Source organism: Takifugu flavidus, chromosome 18, assembly GCF_003711565.1.
Source record: "Takifugu flavidus isolate HTHZ2018 chromosome 18, ASM371156v2, whole genome shotgun sequence".
In the NCBI taxonomy this organism is placed as follows: domain Eukaryota; kingdom Metazoa; phylum Chordata; class Actinopteri; order Tetraodontiformes; family Tetraodontidae; genus Takifugu; species Takifugu flavidus.
Window position 1 is genome coordinate 3795040 of NC_079537.1, and position 13393 is coordinate 3808432.

The 13393-nt window shown below is 41.1% G+C and overlaps 2 protein-coding genes across 6 annotated transcripts in view; one reads left to right on the forward strand and one right to left on the reverse strand.

Moving 5' to 3' along the window:
* Window positions 1-416: 416 nt before the first annotated feature.
* Window positions 417-12360, reverse strand: LOC130515161 (zinc-alpha-2-glycoprotein-like). Of its 5 annotated transcripts, XM_057015251.1 has the most exons (7): window positions 12116-12360; window positions 10027-10263; window positions 9684-9944; window positions 9249-9509; window positions 8393-8515; window positions 8199-8269; window positions 417-824 (listed from the first exon to the last, which is right to left on the reverse strand). In XM_057015251.1, the coding sequence occupies exons 1-7, from the start codon at window positions 12204-12206 to the stop codon at window positions 774-776; spliced, it is 1095 nt and encodes a 364-aa protein (XP_056871231.1). In that variant the 5' UTR covers window positions 12207-12360; the 3' UTR covers window positions 417-773. The 5 variants fall into 5 exon arrangements, with proteins under 5 accessions (XP_056871231.1, XP_056871234.1, XP_056871233.1 ...); XM_057015254.1 differs by lacking the exon at window positions 8199-8269 and having other exon boundaries at window positions 417-906; XM_057015253.1 differs by lacking the exons at window positions 8199-8269; window positions 8393-8515; window positions 9249-9509; window positions 9684-9944; window positions 10027-10263 and adding exons at window positions 1030-1152; window positions 1856-2116; window positions 2247-2507; window positions 2590-2826 and having other exon boundaries at window positions 417-906; window positions 12116-12349.
* A 540-nt stretch (window positions 12361-12900) lies between these two features.
* Window positions 12901-13393, forward strand: part of LOC130515271 (ran GTPase-activating protein 1-like) — a 6420-nt gene continuing 5927 nt past the window's right edge. The window contains 1 exon segment of the mRNA XM_057015434.1: window positions 12901-13182. Coding sequence (XP_056871414.1) covers window positions 12901-13182 — 282 coding nt within the window.

Below are 13393 nucleotides of genomic sequence, written 5' to 3' on the forward strand. Positions count from 1 at the left end.
AGGAAGTGGTGTTTTCAGTCTACAGGGAGGCAATCACCACGTTGATGGGGGCATGAACACGCTGTGACTGGAAGCAATATTATCAATCCCACTATAGCAATGCTAAAATGCACATCCACAGTGTATCCAACGTGCACACACAGTTCTCTGCTGTACAACACAGTAAAACTGTGTGTTTTGAAATGGGGACCTGATTTTGTTTTGAAGTCAACAGACACACAGGCATCATAGGAACAAAAAACACACACTTGGAAGGTCTAAAGCACATGATGGGGACTTCAGGGAGACAATTTGAACAATTTGGTTTTCATATAGTGGCTCAGGCTAATTGCCAGCATATTAGTACACTGTGCAAAGCTCACAGGTTAAGTCACTCAAACACACCATCAGACAAACCCCAGTGTCCCCTCCTGGACACTGGGGGTCTTACAGGTCCCCAGTGGAGTGACGGGCTGTGCCTGGGTGCTGCCTATTAAATGGCACAGTCCCCGTCTCTCTGTCTCTCTCAGCGGGACGTCCCGGCTGCTGGCTGTGCTGACAGTCTCCGCTTCTATTCTGTTATTTCCCTGGACATTCCTCCAAGCCATCGTTTGTAGATTGCTGTTTGCTAGTGATTTTGTTAGCACTGAAGCCTCATCTGTTTCACTTTCAACAGTCAGTGAAGGTTAGAGCAGCGTCCAAAATCTGCAGAGGTGCACCTTCAATATGGGGAGTAAAATATTCCGTCTGATAGATGTTATTTCTGTTTGAATCTCTGGTGGATAAAATCCTCTTCAATTAATCTTTGGGTCTTGTAATGGTTTCATTACAGGGGACATTCTTAGGTTTTCTTTCTTAGTTTCTTCATTCCTGTCATGCTTCCTGGAATTCTCTTTTTCATTCTTCTTTTGATCTTCTTCTTATTGTCTGTGGTGAAAGGAAATGGAAGCACAATTAATAGATGCTGTCAGGTGTAAGCCTTCAGAAACTTGTTGATCTGTTCATAACAATAGATGACATAAATGTTTCAACAAAAGTAGTGAAACGTACGTTTGAGCACCACTGCTGTTGTGCAGATTAGAACACATGAAAATGTAACAATGCTCAAAATTTTCAACAATGTCCAATTAACAGTAGCGTAAAGAATTTCTCTTCCATCAAGTGTGTTTCCATCTGAAATGAAAGGGAAAATCCATCATTATTAATTAAAACACAGTAATAAAAATAATAATTATGACTGTAAACTAATAATGTTGATGCTGACAAATGTAGCTGACACAATTTACACTATTGAAGCAGTTACATTTGTTATTTTCACACAGCTCAAGTCCAGTATTTCTCAGATCAGATGTTTCAAAACACCTCAATCATTTGAAAATTGAACACAAAGTTAAATTTCTAGCCTGTATTGTTTTGACTCAATAACCACTAATAATATAATAATAATAATAATAATAATAATAATATAATTCTGTGGCAAAACCATAGAAAGGTGAGCGCTGAGTTGCTGCAGCGCCCCCTGCTGGCAGAGGGTGATTCTGTACATTCCACTGCCTGTACCAAATTGTAACTCTGTAGTAGCTCTTTTCTTTCTGGAAACATGTGAAGCACGTTAAATGTTGTTAATTAAATGGGAAGAAAAAAAACTGTGTTGAGACCGAAAAATCTCTAAAATAAGTTTCAACAGCATCGAAACAGCCAGAAAAGACCAGAGAATCACCAGGAACGTTTCAGAGCTTCTTCATGAGGGACTTTTACCAGAGTACCCAACACACCAGAACCCCCCCAGCAACAATAAGATCCCACTGGCCTGTGTGCAGCCTGGATCACGACTCAATAACAATCATGCAGCAGTATGTAAATGTAAAGTTCTCACCCCACATGACAGTGATGGTTCTGTCTTCTGTTTGGACAACACAGCCATAGATGTTGGTGTGGATCAGGGGGACCTCAGCTGTCAGGATGAGGATCACTGATCCATCCCCAGAAGGCAACGGGCCAGTTACAGTGATCCAGTTTGCCTTGGGGGCCCCGTCTTCAGTCAGAGACACTGAACGCACTGATTTGTCAGTACTGGTGACGTGGCACTTCAGCAATGCCCTGGTTCTGTCAACAGGGTTGGCAAACACACGGAGATCTGCAGGAGGATAGAAAAGGTGATGATCAGGGTTGTCTGTTGTCACTCTTTGAACAGTGAACCACGTGTGTGTGTGTGTGTGTGTGGTGTGTGTGTGTGTGTGTGTGTGTGTGTGTGTGTGTAAGTTCACCTGTTCTTTTCTCAACTTCTCTTAATTTGATCTGATGGATCATTTCTGGACATTCTTCATTGATGAATTGTCCAAAGAAATGGTTCCGAGCCTCATAGCCGTTCCACGAATCTTTAATCATTTCTGCAGAAGGAGACAGGGCTTTCCATTTCTGAGCTCCAGCATCAAACTGAATGAAACCCTCTCCATTCACTGCCCAGTTGTCAAAAGCAGATTCAAGCCTCTCGTCTGACGTGATGCAGCCACGCCGCCGCTGAACATCTACAAGGATTGTTTTTTCTCTTTAGTTAAAGGTTTTAATTCCTCTTAGATGTGTTACAAAGCAAATGTGCTACAAACTTACTCCGTGTGTGATTGATGAATTGAGAAATCTCTTTGAGAGCATCAAAAACATCATAACATGCTTGTCTGCAGGTCCCAGGTAAGTTGTGGGATTCCAGGACGGGTTTGAAGTGTTCTTGTTGTGTCCCACTGTCACAGTGAGAGATCACAACTCCATCAAACTCTGTAACTTGTTCAAAATGGGGCCCAGATCCAGGCTGAACACGTCCTGTAGACAAGAACTCAAGAGAATGGGAACCTGAAACACACAAACAAATGGAGTCAAAACTCTGGACCCTCACAGTGGGATCAGCGGTTCTGACAAAAATAATCATGTTATAATTGATCCCAATCTCAGGTCTTGTCAAATTAATATTGAAAGATGTAGACAGTTTAATATTATGGTTAATTATTTTAAACCTTAAGCTGTGAGTCGTATCTGCTCAAATTGGTGGACGGTATCAAAAAAAGCTAAAATATCTCTTTGATCATCATCATTGATCCTCTCTGAGCCAGACCACCACATGTCAGGATAAAAACCCACATCTCATCTCCTCTCATCCTGATCACCAGAACTCCTCAGGGCTGCTTCCTCGTTCCCCTACTATAATCCCTCTTCACAAACACTCAACTGGACAAAACACCACTAAAAACAAACAACCAGAATGAAAAACAGCCTCTTTCCACAAGCTGTGAAGGAAACATGGAGCAGCAGGATGAGAAACAGGTCAAAAGACCCAACAATAACCCAAAATATCATAATAGATTCCTCATAAACTGAATATAAACAAGGTTTACTACAGTACCTGAACAGGCACAAATAAGAAAAGAGGTTTAATCTCCACTCTCTTCGTACTCTGTGTGCAGGCATCAAAATCAAAGCAAATCCTCAGATAGTCAACAACTAAAAAATACATCTGTGTTTGGACAGTTACCTGGGAGATCATTCTTGGTAGTTTGAGACAGTTTGAGACCAACAACCACATGAGGACAACAAAATGAGCTGACTAACACCCAAAAAATATTGCAAGAATTAAAGGATTCCTGACTAAACAATATCTTGACAAGCTTGTTCATGCATTTGTTTTCAGCAGGCTGGTAACGGTGTGTTTGCAGGTTTTACTTAAAGTTCAGCCAGGTAGCTGCAGCTGAATGGTCCTGATCATTTTTGAATGTAAATTTCAGTGTTGAATTACTGTATTTGTTGACAAATAAATGTTGATAAAGACAACAATTTCAGTGAAATGGTGGAAATAGGTTTAAATCAGTGTTTCAACAGATGCCTTATCAACAAGTGACAACTATTTCATGCATATGCCTGTGATATTAAAGTGCACACACACACACACACACACACACACACACACACACACACACACACACACACACAGGGCAGAGGTACTTTAGCAGAGGTTTTATCAACAGGAAGTCTCAGTGTGCAGTACTGCTGCGCCCCCTAACGGCTCAGTCAGGAACAGCACCACGCACTGGAAACGAAAGCACGGAAGTTTCCACGTTCGGTTGCCCATGTTAGCGTTTCGAATAGTGTCACTGCCCAAATATCTTCAAGTATTTCACCAGCTTCCTGGTGCATTATTCGCTATTGATGTTTTTATTGCAGAGCTAAACAAAAACAAAGGGCGTTTTTGAATGTTCTTTAAAAGTCGATTGTCTATTTCTTCCTGAGAAAAGCGCAACACAGCGCTCAGAACGTGCGTGTAAAGAAAGTTTCCTCAACTTACCGCATTCTGCTGCTGGGAGCAGGATCCAAAACAGAAGACAAATGTTCATCTTCCTAAATGAAGGTCGCTAAACACTTGTTGTCCTCATCTGAAACAGTCTGGAAGCACCATGACGAGGGTTCTTTGTGATAAAGACCGATTCTCTTAAAAGCGCGTCTAAAACAAGAGGAGTGTCGCGGGGGTTTTTTATGCGCGTGACAGTCGCAGTTCAATAAGAGCTGGACCCCGCCTTGTGGGCGGAGCCTTCGTTCAGCACCAGGAAATACCCGCCATCGAGGTGACGTCAGGGTCCAAACACGTGATTCACTGACACCGCCTCGTCAAGATTCGGACAGGTTGAGATTTAAGCACATAAACTCCTGATAACCGTTTTTTAAAAATTAACAGTTTGTGTGTAGTTGTAGTAGGTAGTAGGTGTACTGTAGGTGTAATGCACAAAAGCAAAGTTTCATATCCAACAGTAACTTACTATAGCTATGGTGTATCTTCCATCCAAATGAATCGCTGTTTGTCTATTTGTAAATTACTTTTTGGACAGGTCCGGTGCCCGGTGTGTTCCAGATATTAACCTTTGGGGAACGCTGGACCGAGACGCCTCAGATGCAAGAAGGGCTGGGAATGCTATGGCAGATGCGACGGTAGATGGGCAGCGGTGCATGAGCAGCCCACCTCTGGCCAGGTCAGAGGACCCACGCCTACTGGCTAAATCACAGACATCGTTACACACCACCTTTTCAAGCGGGCCAAAAGATTTCTATGCATCCCAGCATCTACTGTACCCTGCAGAAGAATATTCTCCAAATGTGGAGAAATTGTGAGCAAAAAAGAAACTGGTTAAATCCCAATACTGTGGAAAAAATAACGTACCTCAATAAAAACCTCGAGTCCACAGTTACACAAGAATACCCAAGCTATGGCATATTTTACCAGCATTTTCTCCTTAACAAAACAAAGCTCACGTGTGCGCCTCCCGGTCACCAATAGCGGCTCCAACCCTGCAGTGCAAGGCTCGCGGGTCGCCAGGAGAGGGCGCTAGAACTACAACTTCAGGTAAACATTACTTCGAGTAATCATTACAAGTGGTTCGGGAATTCACAAAAGCTTAATTTGCCCATCATTACTTTTTGTCCTGATCGGAACCAGACAAATCTACCGAGCTTCATCTTGTTGTTGTTGTTGTTCCACTATTTCTTTTGGTTTTAAAGGCAGTTGGCATCTATATTGTAGCTGCCACCTTCTGGTCCTCTATCTAGCGTATCCATCCTTCCATCCTTTTTACTAGACCAGTACGTAAGAAATTTATAAAGCTCTTTCCTCCCACCTGAACTCTCTACCCAGCTCATCCACATCCACCATTCCCAGTTTCCTCAGTCCATCCATCATCATCTTCCTTTCCTCACTATTATGCCTACATATTAAAAGCACATGTTCTGTTGTCTCCAGTTCATGACACTGCTCACATAGATGGATGCTTCTCCACAATGTATAGCATATTGTCTAAGTTGCTCTGCCTAATTCTTAACCTTGTTATTATAACCTGCTCTTTCCTGCTCTTTTCCCTTCTCCTTGATGCATTGTCCCTCCTTTGTATTGGAAAGAAGATGCCTCCCCTGACCTCTGTTTCCCCGCTCTGTTGCCACTGCTCATTTGCTTTTACCCACACATCAAAAGCCACAGGTGTTTATCAGGGCGGCTGTTTTACAGCCAGCATAGAGCAGGTTCAGTAATGGGGGGAGAGAACGGTTAAAAAGGCTCATACAGAGAGAATAATTTTGGATACACACAGAGCAGAACGATACCCAGATCTAAAGGGTTATGGTTAGGGTTGATTCCTTCCCTTTTAGCTGATCGAGGTTGGATCCAGTTTTCTTGGCTAGTCTTTAAAATAGTTTGCGTGCCTGTAAAATAACTGTGGGAATATAATTACCTTTATTTAACACACTTCTGTTGTCTCTCCTATGGTTTTTCCCCTATTCCATATTTAGATTTATTTGTCAGTTTTTGACCTGTGAAACAACTTTGTATCTTTTTAAATGAGCCGTATAAATAAGATTGAGGTTGAGCTCTTTAAGCGTACAAGGTCCAGCCTATTCCATTACCTTAAAATATATTACTCACCACATTCTGCTGCTAGCAGGTAGATCCACAAAACCAAAAGACCTCATGTTCCTGTGGCTGATAATCTCCCAAGTATATAGACTTTAGCTAATTCTCCAGGACGGCAAGAATATTTGTCATCGAAGTTCTCGGCTTGTTCTCAACAGGTCAGTGTCGTATCCACAGCGGTGGGGAAGTGAAGGGTGTGTCAAAAAGAACATGCACTTTGCCAGCAGATGTTAATGTTCAACCAAGTCTCAAAGTTTAGAATATAAACTTTAAGTGGGAAGGCAGAGGAAACAAAAGGGAGGACCTAAAATCTGAGAAGTTCAAACTGGCAAATATAATCTTACATGGGAATCAATCAGGGAACAAAAACCCAAGAGGGCGATTGTGGCAAAGGTGGGAGATGAAATTAAGTTGTTGCTGAAAACTCTAATCTGGGGAGTTTTGCCCCAGGAATAGTTCTGGTGAACCAGGTGTTTTAAAAAAATGGTCCAATGTTTCAGCTCACCAAAAGGCACGAGACAGTGTTTCAGAATTTTAGGAAAACCTTTTTTATGACCATGTTTCGCATTAAACTTCTCAGGGTTACCAAAAGGCCAGAATAGAGGTGGCAGAGGCTGGTGTAGCAGCGCACGAGGGGAGGGAAGTGAGAGGAAGTGGTGTTTTCAGTCTACAGGGAGGCAATCACCACGTTGATGGGGGCATGAACACGCTGTGACTGGAAGCAATATTATCAATCCCACTATAGCAATGCTAAAATGCACATCCACAGTGTATCCAACGTGCACACACAGTTCTCTGCTGTACAACACAGTAAAACTGGTGTTTTGAAATGGGGACCTGATTTTGTTTTGAAGTCAACAGACACACAGGCATCATAGGAACAAAAACACACACTTGGAAGGTCTAAAGCACATGATGGGGACTCCAGGGAGACAATTTGAACAATTTGGTTTTCATATAGTGGCTCAGGCTAATTGCCAGCATATTAGTACACTGTGCAAAGCTCACAGGTTAAGTCACTCAAACACACCATCAGACAAACCCATTGTCTTGGTAGATGTTCTGACTTATCAACATGGAAACAGGTTGAACTACTGAGCAGGAGGATTTTGAGTCCCAAGTCTTTCTGCCAACAGTCGTTAATGAAGGAGGGTCAAACAATGGCTCCGTATGAGTGAATGACACTGGTGTGGGATTATTTTAATTTATTGGATCAGAACCTGAGATTATAACCTGCCGAATGTCCACTATAAGAAATGAAATGAGTTTTTCTCATTGTGGAATGATTGCCCTCTTAATTCACATGTTAGAAGTTATTTTATTTATCTTACACAAGATTTTCCAACTGAGATTCATATTTGTAAAATGGATGATTACACAGTTGTCACATTTATTGATCTAACATCATAGCACTGGCTTTTTTTTCTATTCACATAGGCAAAAATCACAGATATACTTTGATTTTTATTGTCCCACTGTCTCCATCTTCTGGTGTTAAATTGTGGTTTTCAAAAGTTTATTTCAATGAAAACATTTACAATTGTCAAGAGAGCTGCCCTTTCGTAAGTTTCTTCTTTTCCTTTTGTCAACGGGACAACCCCAGTGCCCCCTCCTGGACACTGGGGGTCTTACAGGTCCCCAGTGGAGTGACGGGCTGTGCCTGGGTGCTGCCTATTAAATGGCACAGTCCCCGTCTCTCTGTCTCTCTCAGCTGGACGTCCCGGCTGGTGGATAAAATCCTCTTCAATTAATCTTTGGGTCTTGTAATGCTTTCCATTCTTAGGTTTTCTTTCTCAGTTTCTGTCATGCTTTCTGGAATTCTCTTTTTTATTATTCTTTTGATCTTCTTATTGTCTGTGGTGAAATGAAATGGAAGCACAATTAATAGATGCTGTCAGGTGTAAGCCTTCAGAAACTTGTTGATCTGTTCATAACAATAGATGACATAAATGTTTCAACAAAAGTAGTGAAACGTACGTTTGAGCACCACTGCTGTTGTGCAGATTAGAACACATGAAAATGTAACAATGCTCAAAATTTTCCACAGTGTCCAATTAACAGTTGCGTAAAGAATTTCTCTTCCATCAAGTGTGTTTCCATCTGAAATGAAAGGGAAAATCCATCATTATTAATTAACACAGTAATAAAAATAATAATTATGACTGTAAACTAATAATGTTGATGCTGACAAATGTAGCTGACATCATTTACACTATTGAAGCAGTTACATTTGTTATTTTCACACAGCTCTCGTCCAGTATTTCTCAAATCAGATGTTTCAAAACACCTCAATCATTTGAGACTTGAACACAAAGTTAAATTTCTAGCCTGTATTGTTTTGACTCAATAACCAATAATAATAATAATAATAATAATAATAATAATAATATAATAATATAATAATAATAATAATAATAATATAATTCTGTGCCAAAACCATAGAAAGGTGAGCGCTGAGTTGCTGCTGCAGCGCCCCCTGCTGGCAGAGGGTGATTCTGCGCATTCCACTGCCTGTACCAAATTGTAACTCTGTAGTAGCTCGTTTCTTTCTGGAAACATGTGAAGCACGTTGAATGTTGTCAATTAAATGGGAAGAAAAAAAAACGTGTTGAGACCGAAAAATCTCTAAAATAAGTTTCAACAGCATCGAAACAGCCAGAAAAGACCAGAGAATCACCAGGAACGTTTCAGAGCTTCTTCATGAGGGACTTTTACCAGAGTACCCAACACACCAGAACCCCCCCAGCAACAATAAGATCCCACTGGCCTGTGTGCAGCCTGGATCATGACTCAATAACAATCATGCAGCAGCATGTAAATGTAAAGTTCTCACCCCACATGACAGTGATGGTTCTGTCTTCTGTTTGGACAACACAGCCATAGATGTTGGTGTGGATCAGGGGGACCTCAGCTGTCAGGATGAGGATCACTGATCCATCCCCAGAAGGCAACGGGCCAGTTACAGTGATCCAGTTTGCCTTGGGGGCCCCGTCTTCAGTCACAGACACTGAACGCACTGATTTGTCAGTACTGGTGACGTGGCACTTCAGCAATGCCTTGGTTCTGTCAACAGGGTTGGCAAACACACGGAGATCTGCAGGAGGATAGAAAAGGTGATGATCAGGGTGGGACCAGCCAGGGGAAGAAAAGATACTTTTGTATGTGTTCAGGTTAATTCCTGAATTATGTCCAATTTAATGAAGTGATTCAAAGCTGTGATTTTATTATATTTTGCGTTATATTTTTTTGGACCAGAGAGTGTGTTCACCTGTTCTTTTTTCCGCTTCTCTTAATTTGATGTGGTGGATCATTTCTGGACATTCTTCATTGATGAATTGTCCAAAGAAATGGTTCCGAGTCTCATAGCCGTTCCACAATTCTTTAATCATTTCTGCAGAAGGAGACAGGGCTTTCCATTTCTGAGCTCCAGCATCAAACTGAATGAAACCCTCTCCATTCACTGCCCAGTTGTCAAAAGCAGATTCAAGCCTCTCGTCTGACGTGATGCAGCCACGCCGCCGTTGAACATCTACAAGGATTATTTTATGTAAAATGTTCAGTTCATCTTCAACAAATAAACACGTTATAAAGCAAATGTGCTACAAACTTACTCCGTGTGTGATTGATGAATTTAGAAATCTCTTTGAGAGCATCAAAAACATCATAACATGCTGGTCTGCAGGTCCCAGGTAAGTTGTGGGATTCCAGGACGGGTTTGAAGTGTTCTTGTTGTGTCCCACTGTCACAGTGAGAGATCACAACTCCATCAGACTCTGTAACTTGTTCAAAATGGGGCCCAGATCCAGGCTGAACACGTCCTGTAGACAAGAACTCAAGAGAATGGGAACCTGAAACACACAAACAAATGGAGTCAAAACTCTGGACCCTCACAGTGGGATCAGCGGTTCTGATTTTTTTAAAAGAGATGAATCAACATTCAAAAACATTTAGAAACTAATAAACTTTCTAATTTCACATGATTGATCACTTCAGATTAATCTGTTAATTCTTTACAGGATCGTCAGTGCACAAATGTACAGAAAAGGCAGATTTGAACAGCAAAGAACTTAGAAATATGAGTAAAAACATTCAAAAATAAATTTCCTCTCCTTTATTAAAGCTTCCACAGGACTAAGGACATTCACTCATGAAGATGTTGCTCATGCAAACACATCTTCAGCCAATAGTAAATAGATCAAATGAACTTCACATCAACAATTTTAGTTAATTAAAATAATTCCTTAATACCTTAATGGATTACTATGACCTGGCTGAATGAAAACCTACATGGAGATAAACATTAACATTTCAATTTACGTTCAGATTTGGGTTAATCTTTGGCATTTAGGCTCATAATATTTTTTAATAAATTAATTGTGATGGTAAGCGTTGAACACAGAGCTGCCATTTCCAGAGGAGTCCCTCTGAGCTCTAAATGGCAAAATGCTGAGTGGAGTGGCCTTAATGCAATTCTTTAGGTCTGCTCCAACAGCCAAGTCCTCTGAGAGGTCCAGATGTGGAGAGCAGGGTAGGAATGCTTCCAGAAAAATCCACCTGAACAAGTGCATTTTCCACACATTTCCAATTCTGCACAAAGGCTTCAAGAGACGTCCAATGAGTTAAAGTAACTTGGAATCAAGCGTTAGACTGTTGTTCAAAGTACATAAATGGTGAAAATAGAGATAGAAATAGATCCACAAAGACTTTCATTTCACTTTTTAATTTCCCTTTTCATTACATTCAGGAGTTTAAACCAATGGTCATAAAAGAGACCCAAATTCAGTCTCTCCCTTGTCTTTACAGATACTGCATCTCTCACCAATGAAGAAAGACAGCAGAAAGTGACTTTACTAAAGATATCCAAAAAAAAGAGACAAAATGCAGCAGGTACAGAAGATTAAAATAGTTACAACCAATAAATAAGGTTATGGCTACTAAGTACTCCCTAAGAATGGGGAAATTTGTTCTTGTGTAACATCTGCTTCAGTGCACTGTGTTGTGCTTCAAGAATGAACCTTTTCATGTGTTTTTCTTTTTCATGTGTTTTTCTTTTTCATGTTTGTTTTTAATTGTGTTTTTCTTCTTGTTTGCACTTGTGTGATTTTTATTCAATTACATACACTTCTTTGGTCAATGACATATGGATACAGTTGGTTAAAGTTTGTCTGTTAAAAGTATTGATTGGGGAATGTTTGTTATCTTTTAAAAATGTGGCGAGAGCAGTTCAAGTTAACGCCTGAATGGTGGCCAGCCCAACAGTACTCATGCTTTAATTCTTTACTTACCATCAAACAGCAAAACTAATTTTGTATTATCACATAAAACAGCATTCAGTTTCACCTTTTTGCAGTTAGGTTGTTGTCTGATTGTACCTCTGCTAAGGGGTTGTATATCACACTAATCATATTCTTTATCAATTTATTTATTGCTATGCACACGTTTCTGAATCAAATAAAGAATTGAAAAAAGGTCAGCCTGTTCATAAAATAACTGCAAAAATATAAATATATATATATAATTACATGTTTTTTAAGTGGTTCTATTGTGCTTTCTCTTTCGGTTCTATCCCATTCGCTTGATATAGCCTTCTCTTTCACCTTTGTGCCTTGGAGAAAAACCTTTGAGCTGTGATAAGTTTGAGGTTGAGCTGTTCGAACTTAGTTTAAGTCTATTTCATTACTTTGAGAAAATATTACCTACCACATTTGGCTGCTGACAGGTAGATCCACAGAACCAAAAGACACTGGTTCTTCACCTTCCTGTGGCTCATACTCCCCGAGAATGGAGGCATTTGTTATTTCTCAATAGCCGCAAAAAGATTTGTCACGGAACTTCTCAGCATGTTCTTAGCAGATCAGTGTTGCATTAGTGGTGGTGTCCAGACAAGACAACCACAGAGTAGCTGATGTTGAACTTCCATTATGTTGAACTTTTCTTGTTCTTCCGCATTTGTTAAAGTACAGTAAAATTACTCTTCCTCCCATTCACTTTGAAAATGATAACTTTACTGTCTTCTTTTTGCCATGTTTTTGGGTAGAAAATTGCCCTCCACTCACCATCTTCACTGCCCGCTAGTTTATTCTCCACAAGCGCAAAGGTTCTTTCATGCGCACAATACTGACCTTTGAACTAGGTCAGAGTTCACCTTCACTTTATTTATATTTTTATTTATTTTTAAGACATTTTAAAATCTATGTAAATGCAGGTGTGATTAAAAAAAATAGCGGTAGAAAAAAACTTCTTAGACGCACCTCACTTGCGAGTTTTGCTATTTTTAGAACAGGCTTGCGGGCGACTCGTGGTCATTGCGGGCGACTTGGTGGCCACGGGCACTGTGTTGGTGACCCCTGCACTACAGGATCACAACTTTGAAATCCGTCACCGGTCTGGCCGTCTTCATACCAACGCAGACGCCTTGTCTCGACGCCCTTGTGGAGCTGAACAGTGTCTGCCAGCGTGTGGAGGACCGGGAAACTGCGAACCCAATGGTATCAGCCCTGCATCCAATTCCCCTGGATGACGAGAGTGGGCCCCAGGTCTCAGCACAAACGAGAGCTGACAACGATGGTTTGGAAACCATTGATCTCAAACAGCTCCAGCTTGACCAGAGCCAAGACCCTGTCCTCTCTCGGGTCCAAGATTGGATAGAGACCGGCCAACGACCAGCATGGAACGCAGTGTCAGCATTGGACCCCAAGACCAAGGCCCTCTATGCCCAGTGGACCAACCTCATCACCCGTGATGGCCTCCTCCATCGATTCGGACAGGTTGAGATTTAAGCACATCAACTCTTGATAACCGTTTTTTAAAAATTAACAGTTTGTGTGTAGTTGTAGTAGGTAGTAGGTGTACTGTAGGTGTAATGCACAAAAGCAAAGTTTCATATCCAACGGTAACTTACTATAGCTATGGTGTATCTTCCGGTCCGGTGCCCGGTGTGTTCCAGACATTAACCTTTGGAGAACGCTGGACCGAGAC

Excerpts from the sequence above, each read along its gene's own strand:
- LOC130515161 (XM_057015251.1), bottom strand. The coding sequence starts at position 12,206 with ATGCCTCCATTCTCGGGGAGTATGAGCCACAGGAAGGTGAAGAACCAG. Across the intron at positions 9,945-10,026 it reads ATTCATCAATCACACACGGA|ATGTTCAACGGCGGCGTGGC; the intron begins GTAAGTTTGTAG and ends TAATCCTTGTAG. Across the intron at positions 825-8,198 it reads CAGAAACTGAGAAAGAAAAC|CTAAGAATGTCCCCTGTAAT; the intron begins CTAAGAATGGAA and ends AAGAAAGAAAAC.